This window comes from Acanthochromis polyacanthus, chromosome 17 (genome assembly GCF_021347895.1).
Source record: "Acanthochromis polyacanthus isolate Apoly-LR-REF ecotype Palm Island chromosome 17, KAUST_Apoly_ChrSc, whole genome shotgun sequence".
NCBI classification, from domain to species: domain Eukaryota; kingdom Metazoa; phylum Chordata; class Actinopteri; family Pomacentridae; genus Acanthochromis; species Acanthochromis polyacanthus.
The window spans coordinates 26,923,947-26,940,608 of record NC_067129.1 but is presented as its reverse complement, the minus strand read 5'-3'; the positions used below and the strand labels follow the sequence as shown (position 1 = coordinate 26,940,608).

The following is a 16,662-nucleotide window of genomic DNA, read 5'->3' as shown; positions in this document are numbered from 1 at the left end:
AAAGACAGACCATCAAGACAATAATGAACCACCAGGACAAAACTGGACCAGCAGGACAAAGATGGACCAACCAGACAGAGATGTATCACAAGGACAAACATGGATCAACAGGACAACGATGGACCAGAAAACAAAGACAGACCAGCAGGGCAAATACAGGCCAAAGGGACAAAGATGGGCCACCAAGACGAAGACAGACAAAAAGATGAAGACGGACCACCAGGACAAGGACTGACCACAGATGACCAGACAAAGATGAACCAACAAAGCAAAGATCAGCATGGCAAAGATGGACCACCAAGACAAGTATGGACCACCAGGACAAAAGAACAAAGATGGACCAGCAGGACAAAGACAGATTACCAGGACAAAGCTTAGCAGGACACAGTCGTCCATCACCTTCCTCTGCTTCCTGTCTGGACTCTGTAGGACCCTGGACTGGAGGTAAAACCACGTCTGCAGTTGGATCTAAAGCTGATGTCACCAGCTGAGACAGGAGTCCAACATCTGGACAGGATCCAACACAGAGACACATGATATGTTAGTACACACACACACACACACACACACACACACACACACACACACACACACACACACACACACACTGACTGGTTGGTTAATTTTCTGGTTGACCAGTTGCTAGGTGCTGTACCTGTGTGAGCGTCTCCACCAGTCTTCGGGAGTGAGGGGGGGTGGAGCTTATCCTCTAGGAGGGGTGGGGCTGAGGGGGCGGAGCTAATAGCAGGGTTAGCCAAGCCATTAACAATCCCCGCTAAACTGGGTATGCTAGCTAGCGAGCTAACAATGCTGTCTAAGCTAGCAGTACCTTTGGTATCTGCAGGTAAAGAGGGGTTAGCCACAACGCTAGCAGCTTCAGCTAAGCCAGGAATGTTGGTGGCGATGCTGTCAGCCATGCTCTCTAAGGATGGCGGGGCTGAGGGGGCGGAAGTTCCGATTGCTGAGGGGGTGGAGCTTCCGATGGTTGAGGCGATCCCAGCCAATGAAGGAATGCTGATGGCAATGATGTCAGCAACACCGGCCAGAGTTGGGAAGACGGGACCAGGACCACCAGGAGGAGGAGGAGCATCTTCATCTGAGGTGTGAAGGAAAAATGATTCACTTTCTGACACTGAGGGGGTCCTAGTTCATGACATCCTTAAAGCTGGTTTGTCTGCCAACTGCAGACTGTCTAAACCAAGTGTAGGTACCAAGTCACCCCAGATGACTCCACAGGATGTCATCCTTGACCCATGGTTCTCCTAAATTCAGGATGTAAACATGTTTGTGCTCTCCCTGTCCCTAATATGGCCCTGAGACAGACAGATGCTTGCTAGAGATAACATAGGAGTGAAAGACAAGTGTTTGTAAGGAAAGCACAGTTCTGTTATTGTCCAGATGGCTCCTGAACAGACAAACCTGTCACCATATTTGGATTGTGACCTAAACATGGCATACCTTCCACCTGTATATAAACCAAGGCCAGACAGACTCCTTAGATGTGATGCTGCTCACATGACTGTTACTGTCTTATCACTTCTCCTGATCAGGAACCCTTATTCTCAACATTAACCATCTGAGTCTCCAGAGTGTGTCTGAGTTTGCCTTCTGATTCTTCCTTCGACATCGCAGAATTCCCGAACACGAGGTCATAGTGACATTATCATCAGACATCCCCTGATAGGCTAAGACACTTGTCAATCAAGCACAGCTCCGTTTACAGTCAGTCCTGTAAAATTAGAGGCTTCTACAGCAGCGAGGTCATCTGTGAATCATTTACCTGCTGACAGGTGGAATCTGTTCGTACTTTGAGCTGAGATTAGATCAGCAGCCGTCAGCAGACAGACTGGTTGGAGCTGATCACCAGTCTGTCTTCCTGAACAAACTGGTTTGACTTCACACGGCGGCAGCAGATGAGCTAAAAATAGCTTCTAGTTGTGTGAAGGCTGCAGTGGAACACGCTAGTCCTCAGGTCTGAACCAGGAGAGACTCTAATGTTCACATCTTCTGTCCTGAGATGTCATTGGAAAGTTTGAATGTCAGGATGTAAACTGTGCTCTGATTGGCTGCCTCTTTCACCAACAGACTCAGTAAAACCTGTTTTCAGATTTAGCTGCTGAGGACTGACAGAGGTCTGAAAAACCACAAACATGGAGCTGAAGGTTTGTCAGGGTTTCTTCCTGTGGTCCTGCAGTGGATCTGATGAATGTTGGACTACAGGTAATCTGTTATGATCCTGCTGCAGCTCCTGCCCTTCTTCCTCCTTTTTTCCTTTTCCCCATTATTGCTTATCTGTGTGTATTTTGGCTTGTTTTTCTCTGGCTCCCTCTGTCTGTCATCTCTCCCTCCTGTCTCTTTCTCACAGTCACTCACCCTCTGGCTCTACCTGCACTCTACCAGCTGATTACTGCATTGAGTGTCAGCTGCAGTAATCACTGAACACCACTCACCTGTTCCCCTCCTCACCTCAGCTATATAAGCTCTGTTCTTTCTCTCAGTTGGATCATAGACTCACATGTAGTCATGGATTCAGTTCCCCCACCAAAACCTACCACCTCTGGACTGTGTCAGTTTATGGACACATCTGCTTCCCCCCTTTGTGGATCCCCCCCTCTTTGACTCTGTTGTGCTCCGGTATGTCTTGTTTGCTTCCCTGGTTGTAGCTTCCTTTTGTGCGAGAACCTCTCCTTAGATCTGTTTGGTCAATGCTGTTTGGTTTATAGATCTTGGTTTCAGTATTTCTGGTGTTATTGTTGGCAAGTTTAGTTTGTAGGATTTTCATAGTTTTGGTTTGGTTCCTTACCACTAGTTCTGTTCTCCGTAATGTCTTAGTTTTGGGGTTAATAAATCCCTTTCAATTATCCTTGTGTTTGCCAGTTGATGTGAGTCTGCGCTTGGGTTCCCCAACCACCATCCGTAACATAATCTCACTGAACACACCTAGAGGTCCGACCAATCACAGCCCGCCACACAGCTAGGTGGGACGATGTGATTCAAGTTCTTCATTAAAAACTATAATTTGATCCAAACTGTGACTCAGACCTGCTGATGACATCACTCCTTGTCATCATGACATCACTCCTAAGAGCGTCACGTGACCGTTACCATCATGACATCATAAACTCCTGACAGCTGGAGACATCTAAAGATGTTCAATGACCTCACCTGATGTCACTATGGTGGTCACATGACTGTGTGTGTGTGTGCGTGTACCTGTGTTCAGGTGAGTTCCGTTAGTAAACTCTGCCCGTAGATTTCCTCCAATCCCATCTCTGGAACAGAGTTGATTGTTGTCATCAGCATCCAATCATTGATCAATACGTCGGTCTAAAGGTGAACTCACCTGTCCAGAGAGGAGGTGGAGCGCTGACTGTCCCGCAGGTATCGAGCTCGAGGCTTTGGGACGGGGGGAGGAGCCATCTGGCAGAGAGGTGGAGCATGTTAGTGATCAGCTACCAATCAGGAGGCGTCATCATCTCCTAGCAACCAAAGATCTTCAATCGATCTGATTGGATGCTGCTGACTGAAGAATCGTTCTGATCGATTCATGATCAATAACTGATGTCAGTGATAAGGAACGATCACAGTGATGCACAACACGACAACACAACAACACGAAAACACAACAACATATTAACAACAATGCAAGCAAACAAGTCAGCAAGACAACACAACAACATAACAACACAACGACAGCACAACAACATAATGACACAACAATGACAACACAACAACACAACGACAACACAAACAAAGCTACCGTACTTTCAGGATTATACGCCTCTACTTTTTCTCACACTTTGAGTCCTGCAGCTGAAATAATGAAGCGTTAATTTATAGACTTTACGGCTAACGAGTTTCATGCCATCAATACGTTCAGCCTCGTCACATCAGACCAATGAAACTGTTCCAATTAAATAAAACACACAAAACTCTTCAGATCAGTCATTTTGTTCTTCATGCACACACCGTCACCATAGAAACACATGAATGAATGCATATGATGCAGTTTTAAAGGTAAAGACATCAATCTGCCTGTGAAGAAGGAAATAGAGCTGCTGTTAGCTTAGTATCAATGGATCCATGGAGAGACATTGGAGAGGCAGCGTTAACGACTTGTTTTATGCTTGTCGCATCCATGAGATCTGTGTGGATGAATTACGTCATTTTAGCCACGCCCCCTCACACTGCCCTTCTCTAGAGGAACAGCATGTCGTTCACCTCCAAATGTGGAATTAAAACTAACTGCTGAAATGCAACTATTTTCTAAAATGGCATGCTGTAAGTGGTGTAACCGATGGCAACTTCTTCTACTCCAGCTTAGTTCCAGAGTAGACTAGGTAGACATGTGTTTATGATACACTGCTCCCTGCTGTTTGGGAGCAGACACCACATGGAGTATAAAGTCACACACATTTTCTCCAGCAGAATTACAAGCATCTCATTCGTGTGCCAGAACTGCCATGTTACTGTCATGTTACTGTTGTGTTACTGCCGTGTTACTGTCATGTTACTGTCATGTTACTGTCATGTTACTGCCGTGTTACTGCCGTGTTACTGCCGTGTTACTGCTGTGTTACTGCCATGTTACTGTCATGTTACTGTCGTGTTACTGCCATGTTACTGCCATATTACTGCTGTGTTACTGCCGTGTTACTGTCATGTTACTGTCATGTTACTGCCGTGTTACTGTTGTGTTACTGCCATGTTACTGCTGTGTTACTGCCGTGTTACTGTCGTGTTACTGTTGTGTTACTGCCATGTTACTGTTGTGTTACTGCCATGTTACTGCTGTGTTACTGCCATGTTACTGCCATGTTACTGCCGTGTTACTGTCATGTTACTGCCATGTTACTGCTGTGTTACTGCCATGTTACTGCTGTGTTACTGCCATGTTACTGACGTGTTACTGCCATGTTACTGTCATGTTACTGCCATGTTACTGCTGTGTTACTGCCATGTTACTGTCATGTTACTGCCATGTTACTGCTGTGTTACTGCCGTGTTACTGTCGTGTTACTGTTGTGTTACTGCCATGTTACTGTTGTGTTACTGCCATGTTACTGCTGTGTTACTGCCATGTTACTGCCATGTTACTGCCGTGTTACTGTCATGTTACTGCCATGTTACTGCTGTGTTACTGCCATGTTACTGCTGTGTTACTGCCATGTTACTGACGTGTTACTGCCATGTTACTGTCATGTTACTGCCATGTTACTGCTGTGTTACTGCCATGTTACTGTCATGTTACTGCCGTGTTACTGTTGTGTTACTGCCATGTTACTGCTGTGTTACTGTCATGTTACTGCCATGTTACTGCTGTGTTACTGCCATGTTACTGTCATGTTACTGCCGTGTTACTGTTGTGTTACTGCCATGTTATTGCTGTGTTACTGCCATGTTACTGCCGTGTTACTGCCGTGTTATTGTTGTGTTACTGCCGTGTTACTGCTGTGTTACTGCCATGTTACTGTCATGTTACTGCCATGTTACTGTCATGTTACTGCCATGTTACCGCCATGTTACTGCTATGTTACTGCCATGTTACTGTTGTGTTACTGCCATGTTACTGCTGTGTTACTGTCATGTTACTGCTGTGTTACTGCCATGTTACTGTCGTGTTACTGTCGTGTTACTGTGTCTGTTGTGTTACTGTTACTGTCGTGTTACTGTTGTGTTACTGCTGTGTTACTGTTATTTTACTTTTTCTGTTGTGTTACTGTTGTGTTACTGTTACTGCTGTGTTACTGTCATGTTACTATCATGTTACTCCATGTTACAGGAACTGTTTGGAAAAAAGAATTTATGTAATTAATAGTTTAAAAAATCTTTCTGTGTAAATATCTCACATTGTGGTAAACAAAACAACAAAACAAACACAAACAACCAGAAATAACACAACTTACAATTACAAAATGACAAAAATAGCACAAAGACACAACAACAGAAACACAATCGGACTAAAACAACTGAAAACAACATGAATAACAAACAACACACACAAATAAACAAAGCAATGCGACAACACAAACAACAGTAAACTAAAACAATAAAACAAATACAAACAACACAAACAGCAAACAAGACAAAAGATAAAAATAACAACACAAACACACACAAACAGAAATAAACAAAACAACACAAACAGTAAACTAAAACGACAAAACAAATACAAACAACCAAAAACAATACAAACAAAAACAAGACAAAAGATAAAAATAACACAAACACCCGAACAGAAGTAAACAAAACACAACAACACAAACAACTAAAACAACACAAATAACTAATACAAAATTACAAATGAAAGCAACACAAAACACAAAGAACAGAAACACAATTAGACAAAAACAACAAACATCAACACAAACAACAAACAACAGAAACAAACATCAACACAAACAACAGAAACGAACAACAAACAACACAAAAAACAGAAAAAACATCTACACAAACAACAAACACAATCTGTCGTCTTACCTCTCGGTCAACTCCTCAGAGTCAGTTCCAACACCTGAGATACCTGTTGTTTACCCTTTGTTTACCTGTTGTTTACTGTTCTATACCTGTTATTTACCTGTTTCCTACCTGTCTACCTGTCTACCTGTCCCGTGTCGGTGTGTGTCTGTTTCACTTGTTGCTGTTTCGTCGTCACTCTTAAACTCTGTGTGACTGCTGCCGTTTCTGTGTCTCTGTGAGGACCTGAAGCAGTGTGTGTGTGTGCATGTGTGTGTGCGTGTGTGTGCGTGTGTCTGTGTGTGTCTGTGCTTGCCCGTGTTTGTGTGTGTGTGTGTGTGTGTGTGTGGTCAGACTCTGTTTTGCTTTCAAAATCAGCGCTAAAATCCCACTAAGACGTTAAAAGTTCCTGATTGTCTCTGATTTTTTTTACAGTAAAACTCACCTGATGCAGGAATGTAGGTGTGTCTGTGTGTGTGTGTTTGTGTTTGTCTCTCTGTGTGTGTGTGTGTGTGTGTGTGTGTGTGTGTGTGTGTGTGTGTGTGTGTGTGTGTGTGTGTGTGTGTGCTGAGGGCGTGCTTTCAAACCAGAAACTTTATTGTCCCAAACAGAAACAACAATGGTAACAGGAAACGCGGCTCAGAAACCAGAGATCTGATGAAGCACAGACACAGCAGGACAAATTAAACAGATGCTGTTAGTGAAACTTCTGATGTTCACAGTTTCAACATTTTTGGGGAACTTTTTGAACATTTTTTGTTGGAAAAAAGAATGCTGGGGTAGGCAGTGCTGGGGCAGCTGGGGCAGGCAGTGCTGGGGCAGCTGGGGCAGCTGAGGCAGGCAGTGCTGGGGCAGCTGGGGCAGGCAGTGCTGGGGCAGCTGGGGCAGGCAGTGCTGGGGCAGCTGGGGCAGGCAGTGCTGGGGCAGCTGGGGCAGCTGGGGCAGGCAGTGCTGGGGCAGCCAACGGGTGTCAGTGAGTCCACCTCCCACAGACTTTAGATTTAGTTGTACATAGTTTTCCTTCTTGCCCTCCATTGCAGCAGAGGACCACCACAGCTTGTTCTCTGCACATTGTAAATGGTTTAGATTTTGCTGCAGACTAATGAATTATTTTGTGACTTATGTGATTTCATCATTACTTTACATTGTACCATCAACACTGGCACACCCCAGGGCTGTGTGCTGAGCCCCCTCCTGTTCACCCTGCTCACGTATGACTGCTCTGCAAAACATCCGAGCTGCCATATAGTGAAGTTCGCGGATGACAGCAGTGGTGGGATGCATCACAAACAACGATGAGTCCCACTACAGAGAGGAGGTAGAATTGCTGGTTGGCTGGTGCAGAGACAACAACCTCTGCATCAACGTTAAGAAGACCAAGGAGATGGTGGTGGATTTCCGCAGAGCCAGACGTCCCCCCGTCCCCTGCACATCGACGGCGCTGATGTAGAGGCGGTCTCCACCTACAGATACCTGGGAGTACACCTGTCTGAGGACCTCACCTGGAGCCACAACACCTCCCAGCTGATTAAGAAGGCCCACCAGCGCCTCTACTTCCTCAGGAAGCTGCGGCGTGCCGGTCTGGAAGGCCCAGTCCTGAAGAGCTTCTACCGAGGGGCGGTGGAGAGCATCCTCAGCACTGGCATCACTGTGTGGCATGGCAGCTGCATGGCCACAGAAAGGAAGGCTCTGCAGAGGGTGGTGAAAGTGGCTCAGAGGACTGTATGAGGCAGTCTACCCACCACCACTGACATTTACACCAACAGATGCAGGAGGAGGACCACCTCCATCCTGAAGGACCTCACCCACCCTGCACACAAACACATCTGGACCACAACCACAAGACTGAGAAACAGCTTCTTCCCCGAAGCTGTCAGGCTGCTGAACAGGTCTCTGTAGACTCTGTTTTCATATCATCACCACCTCTCCCTGCAAATACACATGCATGCACACATCCCCACATACACACACAAGCATACACACATGTACACACACAAACAGGCACACATTCATACACACACTGCACTACTGCACGAGGCTCTTTATTTATTCACTGCACATATATTTATGTTGTAGGTTGTATATATTAGTGCCTTTTATACTTATATTGTCTTTTATGAAAGTGTTTTATATTGTCTTATGGCTGAAACCGGGACCAGGGTCCAATTTCGTATTGTTTCATGTGCAAATGTGGAATGATATGACAATAAAGAACCTTTGACCTTTGATTTTGTCTGTTCAAACACTGGTGGGAAAAGAGTCACAGGTGTGTGTGCTGCTAGCATCTGCATTCCCTAATAATGAGTTTAGGTTTAATGGGATTCAACATGTTTTAACTCAATTCAGTCCAGTTTAGTTTTATTTGTATAGCGCCAACTACAGTCAAATTGTATCAAGATGCTTTCCAGAACCCAGATGAACCCCCAGAGCAGAAATAAGGAGAAAGTGGACAGAAAAACACCCTTTAACAGGAAGAAACCTGGAACAGAACCTGGATCTTTATGTGAGGGAACATCTGCTGCTGGAAGGAGGTAGAGAGGAAGAGAAGAGGTAGAGGTGGAATAAGGAACATAAAACACACAGGTGTATACATGTATGATCAGACAGATGATACAAGCTAACAGTGAAATGTTTTTAAAGTTTACTGTTCTGGTGTACACAGCTCTGACATTTATGGTTCATAATCCCACTGAAAGAAATACTGTAAGAACGATACTGATTTATAAACTGGAATATTCTTAAAACAGCTATTTGAACGTTTGGACATTTAATTTCTCATGAAATCTCGCTAACCGTCAGAAACAAACGATGGCGTGGACACATCTGCAGAAGGTTCAAAGTTTATTGTCAGGATTACATTCAGCAAAATAACAGCAGTACAGAGACCAAAAAACAGAAGAAGAAGAAGAAAAACGTTTCACCGACAAGTCCTAGATCAGAGTAGAGTACAGTAGACTACAGTAGAGTACAATAAAGTAGTAAAACACCAAACCAGTCAGAGGAGCCCACACAGTCTTTAGTTCTTTATTTTCTCCTGTCTGCAGTCACATTAATCCCAGCAGCAGCTTCTTCTAAAGCATGTGCTGCAGCAGCTGCTTTCCTTTAAACCACGTGGGTCTGAATGAACTGTTTACCTTGAACCTCCTTCCTGCAGCTACTGACAGCTGCTGTGACATCACGGTGCTGCTCTCTGATTGGCTGTGGGCAGAAACTTTATCAGAAGAGGAGGAAGTCCAGAGGAGATGCTGAGAGTTTAAGGAGGAAGGAGGACCAAAGAGACAGCTGGACACAGTGAGTCACTTTATTCTGTTTTTCACTTTATTCTATTATTCAGTCACTTTATTCTAATCTGAACAATTTGACTTTTAACATTCTGAAATTGTATGGATTTTACTGCAGTTTTAAGTGGAAATATTGTCCTGTTTACCTAAAGACATTTAATCTGTAGGTACTTCAGGTAAAACATGCTGGTGTAAGTGTTTACACTGTGTGTAATCATTATGAAAGTGGCATTTTTGTGGATATTTTAAAAACTAAGTTAACAGTCATCTTGAAATTTGTTAAGAAGTCAGATAGTGAATATATTTCTTCATATGTGTGGTTAATATTATGCTTTTCAATGTGTTGTAGGTTTTATTTTCAAATTAATGCAAAATCTGCAGACAAGAGTGTGCCAGATTATTATGCAAGTTGGTGATTAGAGCATATAATTTATGAAGAATTAAATGTAGGCACCTTTTAAGCGTTTTATTGATTGAAAACATTTTCTACACTTCTATTCAAGTTTAAACAAAAACAACAGTTCCTTTACAATTGTGTACAAAATTAAAACCTTTACTGTCTTTGTTTGGGGTTTGTTTGAGGGTTTGTTTGTGCAGTTGCTGCTGCTTCCTCCACAGCATCATCCTCGAAGGGGTCTGGATCATCCTCACTGTCCTCCAGCACTCGTGGTGGGTTGTCTAGCGCCAGCCTTTTAAATGCTGAGCTAGTTCTGGTCACGGAATGACTCCCTTTTCTCGCAGTGACCATCGTGCCGTGGACATTCTCCACACAATATGGAGCTGGGTTATAGGGCATGTCCAGTTTGTTGCGCCGGTCCTGTCGCAACAGCACTAAATCTCCTTCCTGGATGTTGTGTTCCATAGCACGTCGTCTTATGTCCGCATAAAGCTTCTGTTTGCGACGCGCTTCTTGGTGGCGCATCTCCTTTTCTCCATTCTCGGCCTTGTCAGACGCTTCGGGGATGGAGGGGAGCTTGATTTTAACCATCCGACCCGTCAGCGCTATAACCGGACTAACGCCTGTGCTGGGATGTGGTGTGACTCTGTAATCCGCAAGGAATCGATAGATTTCCCGGATAAAGTCTTTACCCTCTGAGCTTGCAATACGAGCTACTTTGCCGATACATTTCATGAATCGCTCGACCAGTCCATTTGCTTCAGGCCACCTGGGCGTAACCTTTTGATGCTTCACACCTTTCTCTACACAGAAATGAGCAAATTCAACACTGCGGAACGGCGGGCCGTTGTCACTTTTCAAGATGTCTGGAACACCGTGTTCGGCAAAAATTTTCTCCAGAGCCCTGATCGTCTCTGACGCAGATGTGCTCCGAACGACCTCGCAGCATGGATAGCATGATCGCTCATCGATGACGACCAGGATCATATCGCCTGAGGGAAATGGGCCGCAGAAATCCGCAGCGACATTCTGCCACGGGTTCTTTGGCAGCTCTGACATCTGCAGTGGATCTCTCCGGTACTCGGTGTCGACTGCTTGGCACGGGATACAGTTAGCAATTTTCCTCTCCATTTGCTTGTCGATGCCCGGGAACCAAACTTTACTCCGGAGTAGTTGCTTGCTTCGGACAATCCCCAGATGTGACTCGTGGCATATGTCCAATACTCGTGGCTGTAACTTTTTGGGGATTAAAATCCTGTTGCCACGAACAATAACATTATGCGCGATGCTGAGCTCGGGGAATACTTTGGCATATTTGTTCAGGTCTGGTGTGGACTTTACACGAGCGTGATGACCCTCAGTGATGCACAGTTTCAGTTGTTGCATCTCCTCATCCTCTGCTGTAGCCTGTTGGATCTCCTGTAAATCCAGAGCTCGGGGTACAGTGTCTTGAACTAACACTCTGACAACCTCTTCTCTGTACTGGCTGTCCTTTTCCTCCTTCTTGCTGGCTGGCAATGCATGACGAGAAAGATAATCAGCAATGTTCTTATGCCCAGCTTGATATTCCAGCGCAAAATCAAATTGCTGGAGGTATGTGAGCCAGCGCTCGATTCTCATTGGTGGGCGGCTATGTGGGTTGTTGAACATTGGCAACAGTGGCTGATGATCGGTTATCACCGTAAACCTGCTGCCAATTAGATGTAGGTAACACCTTTCACACGCCCATCTCACTGCTAGCGCTTCCCGCTCCATCTGGGAATAGCGCTTCTCCACGTCAGTGAGACTTCTGCTGTGGCAGGCCACAGCCTTCCACCCGCTTGGTTTCTTCTGGGCAAGCACCAATCCGAGGCCATTTGGTCCTGCGTCCACAAACAGTTTTGTCTCCAGACCGACCTCATAAAATCCCAGAGTAAACTCTTCCGACAAACTTTGTTTCAGCCGGTTGAACGCCGTCTCATGTGCTTCCTCCCACATCCATTCAGAAGCACTCTTTGTGAGCTCCCGTAGCGGCGCAGTGATTTCTGAATAGTGGGGTATGTACTGTGAGGAGTACTGAGCCATGCCCAGTAAAGATTTCACCTCTGTGACTGACTCGGGTCTTCTCATGCCTTGTATAGCTTCGACTTTAGATGGTGCTGGGCTTGTTCCTCCGTTTCTGAACATGACACCAAAAAACTCAATCTCTGGGGCAGCAACGACACATTTATGTGGGCTTAGCGTCAGCCCACATTCCTGCATTCTTTCCAGGAACTTCATGAGTCTGCGATCATGTTCCTGCCTGTCTTGTCCATGTACGATGAAGTCATCCCTGATGTGGACAACTCCGTCCAGCCCCTGGATGGTGTCATCCATCGCTTTGTCGAAAATGTCCTGTGCCGATATAGTGCCATAGTTCAGTCTCTTGTAACGCAATCTGCCTCTTGTGCCATAGAATGTGGTGAGGTGTCTGCTATTTTCCTCCAGGGTTAGCTGGTGGTATGCTTCGTTCATATCCAGTTTACTGAACAGCCGTGAACCAGCCAGCTTTATCTTAACGTCCTCGACGGTCAATGCCTCCGTGATTGGACGCTTAACTGCAGTGTTTGGCACTCTCATGTTTGAACAGTACCGGACCTGACCCGGCTTGTGTGGTTTTGGCACGACAACTGGATTGGTGCACCATGTTGTTGGCACCTGATCTGGGACCTTCTCCAGAACGTCTGCTTCCAACAGCCGATCTTCCTCTTCCATTACCTTTTTCTCCAGGTTGCATGGAATTTTCCTGGGCTTCTGGGCAACAGGAGGTATGGTCCCATCCACAATGAAAGATGCTTGTATTGACTTATGTTGTCCCAAACCGGTAAACACTGCAGGAAATAGCCGAATAACCAGGTCTTTGGTCAGTGGTGATCCTGAAGAAAGCAAATTGGTGACGTGCAGGACACCTAACTTGACAGCCGTCTCCAAGCTGAGAATTGGACGAGATCTGGAGATTCCCTCAACCACCAGAAACTCGGCTTGACACTCTGCTTTTGTTGACATGGACTTTACTGTTGCTCTGAACTTGCCAGATAGTTTGAGTGGTGTGTGACTGGCAAAGCCAAACAGCTTGGTGGTTACTGGAGTCAATGGTGCTGGACCTCCGTATTTGCAGATGTTTTTATATTGTTGTGAGTCCATGACATTTGCAGTTGAACAGGAATCAGCATCCACCTGTCCCTTGACACCATTTATGAATACAGTAGTGGTTGGTCGGATGTTCACGTCGTTCTGCCGAAGACTGAATGTAAACTGTTCCTCTTCATCCCTATATTCCTCTGCTGTCACGTGATGCACTTTGCTTTTCTGTTTTTCATTTTGGGTCTTTTTCTTTCTGCAGACCTTTGCAAAATGTCCTGTTTTCTTACAGAAATTACATTGTTTTCCGGAGGCGGGGCACTTGCTTCGGTCCTGGCCATGTGACCCACCACAGAATGTGCATGTTTTTCTGAGTTGAGAGTCTCCGTGAGGCGATTGTGAAGCTTGTGCTTTATTTTCTTGCTTTCTCCACCTTCTATCGTTTGGCCCTGGTTTGCGCTGTTCATAAACACGTTTTACTTCCTCGCCTCTATTTTCCATCTTTTTGGCCTGCCGCTCAACATCTTCTTTGTTAGCAGCCATTTTGAGAAGTTGGGCCAAGGTGAAGCTTTTCAACATGGCTTCACGACGGAGTGCTTTATCATTCATGGACTGAAGTATTTTTGTCCGGATCATATCATCTTCATCTGTGAATTGACATTTTGCAGCTTGTTTCTTTAACTGTATATAATACTCTGCCATTGGCCTGTCATCTTGTTTCATACTGTCAAACTGGGATCGTGCACTGTCTTTATTTGCCATTCTGCTGAAATGTTCTTGGACTTTGTACACCGCCTTGTGGTATGAGCACGTGATATCTAGCGTCTCACCCAGATGGGCTGGTATGGTGAACGCACCTGCGGGGTCTGGTATTGTATCCAGGATCAGTTCAACTTCGTCACCCCCATACATGTACAGCGCATCGAGCTTGTCTGTGGCTTCTGACACACGGAAGAATCTGATTTTTCGCCCGAATTGGCGCAACCACCGGTCCCACAACAAGGCAGTTTCATCTGGATCATTCACCGAGCGGAATGGCGGAATGTTGAGGTCAAACCGCGCCAGCTGTGCGCCGATTTCGCCGGTATTTGCGTTGTTTTCATCACCCATGACTCATGCAAGAGTTCGGAAAATCCTCGTCGCCAATATAGTGTTCTGCCTTCTAATGAACTGCCAGGCGAAACATCCTTTTGGAGCATTTATTACCGGAGCTTGGAACACCAACATCATTAGCAACCGTAGCCACATAACAACATACATATCATCCCCGGCTTCCGGGGTCCACGCCTTAATATCATCCGGCTCACCTCGTAACGTTATTTTAACACCGAGACATTTCGAATAGACAACTTAGATTTTGGACATTACAGGACCAACAAGTTCATCATCAACAACGGCAGCCCAGAACATAACACCTCCACCACCTTGCTGACGTCGCAGTCGAGTTGGAGCTGCATGGCCACTTGAAATCCAACCACATGCCCACCAATCTGGTCCATCGAGGGTTGCCTCATCAGTGAATATGACTTTGGACGAGTCAGCTTTCATGTATTGCTTAGCCCATTCCAATCGTTTTTCCCCATGTATTTTCTTCAGCGGAGGTCTTGTCTTTGCCTTTTGGACCTTTGCCACTCGTCTTAGCATCCTACATCGAGTAGACCTGGGTACATCATCGAGGCCCAATGCTTCAACAATCTCCTTACTAGTAGCTAAGGGTCTTTTAGCAACCTCTCGTTTCATTCGGGATAGTTCTCAGCTTGATAATGTGCTACAAGCTTTTTCTGCTCTGGGTTTTCTCCCATCTTGACTGCTTTGGACATAACTTTTTACGGTTCACTGATCATGCTGCAATTTCTTGGCTATATCATTTGGAGATTCCCCCTTGCTCAGACTCTTGACAATTCAACTCTTTTCCTCTTTGGTCAGGTCATTTTTCTTGCTCATGGTCAAAGGTGAATAGGATTTGCATAACAATGTGGCACACTTATATAGGCATGATCCACAATAAAGGATATTCGAAAGCCTTGTACATTCAAACTACAAAGGTTTTGTGAAAGCACAAGGCCTTAATTACATCATACCAAAACTCTGTTTTTTTTCTGAAGAGCAGCCTTCTAGATTTTGAAGAAAAGATCACTTGCACAATAATTTGGCACTCAGTGTAAGTTACTGTAGTGTTTTTAAGCTATTTTCTTATTTCACTGTGAAGCTCTTTGGTCACCCTCTGGACTTTTGTAAAGGATTGTAGAAACAAACTTTGATTGATTGAATACATTTACTGAAGTTAAATTAGTTAATACAGTTCGAGGAGTTAAATCAGTAAATACAGTAGTGGAAAACAGTTTTCACTCCATACATTTGTGAAATACTGCATTAAGATCACTCTTAGGTCTTCAAGTATAATTTATTTTAGTCTAGTCACAGCCAAAATACTAAACACATCCTAAATAATTCATTGAAAACTTCAAACTGATTGGTTCCATGAATATTCACCAGAGATGAATTGAGTCATTTTGGTTCCAATGGTCCACCAATGAAAGTTTTTCTTTTTATTCAAAGACACAGTTTTTGTTGCCGTGCTTCATGTTGAAATAAAGCAGAACATTTGAAACATTGAAACATTTGTGTGTGTGTGTATATATATGTGTATGTATGTACATATATATACTTATATATACATATATATATGTGTGTATATATAGGTATACACACGTGGACAAAATTGTTGGTACCCCTCAGTTAAAGAAGGAAAACCCACAATTCTCACTGAAATCACTTGAAACTCACAAAAGTAACAATAAATAAAAATTTATTGAAAATTAAATAATCAAAATCAGCCATCACTTTTGAATTGTTGATTAACATAATTATTTAAAAAAAACAAACTAATGAAATAGGGCTGGACAAAAATGATGGTACCCATAACTTAATATTTTGTTGCACAACCTTTTGAGGCAATCACTGCAATTAAACGATTTCTGTATTTGTCAATGAGCGTTCTGCAGCTGTCAACAGGTATTTTGGCCCACTCCTCATGAGCAAACAGCTCCAGTTGTCTCAGGTTTGATGGGTGTCTTCTCCAAATGGCATGTTTCAGCTCCTTCCACATATGTTCAATGGGATTCAGATCTGGGCTCATAGAAGGCCACTTTAGAATAGTCCAACGCTTTTCTCTCAGCCATTCTTGGGTGTTTTTGGCTGTGTGTTTTGGATGGTTGTCCTGTTGGAAGACCCATGACCTGCGACTGAGACCAAGCTTTCTGACACTAGGCAGCACATTTCTCTCCAGAATGCCTTGATTGTCAGGGCTCCCTCCTCACCCCCGTCCTTCCCACCTGACATCCCCGAATACCCCTTTTCCCATCTGCTTCTCTCCCCCTCTCCTGTTTTCTCTGCCCTGCCGGTCTCTCATCCACTCCTCTGCCCTGC

The 16,662-nt window shown here is 44.6% G+C and overlaps 1 protein-coding gene across 1 annotated transcript in view; it reads right to left on the bottom strand.

Moving 5' to 3' along the window:
- Positions 1-7,241, bottom strand: part of LOC110971941 (arf-GAP with Rho-GAP domain, ANK repeat and PH domain-containing protein 1) — a 28,972-nt gene extending 21,731 nt beyond the window's left edge. Inside the window, exons 1-5 of the mRNA XM_051937896.1 lie at positions 6,481-7,241; positions 3,344-3,420; positions 3,214-3,272; positions 656-1,096; positions 400-507 (exon numbers count right to left, since the gene is read on the bottom strand). Of these exons, the coding sequence (XP_051793856.1) occupies positions 400-507; positions 656-1,096; positions 3,214-3,272; positions 3,344-3,420 (685 nt within the window). The 5' untranslated portion in view covers positions 6,481-7,241. The remainder of the gene's footprint in view (positions 1-399; positions 508-655; positions 1,097-3,213; positions 3,273-3,343; positions 3,421-6,480) is intronic.
- Between the last annotated feature and the right edge of the window lie 9,421 nt (positions 7,242-16,662).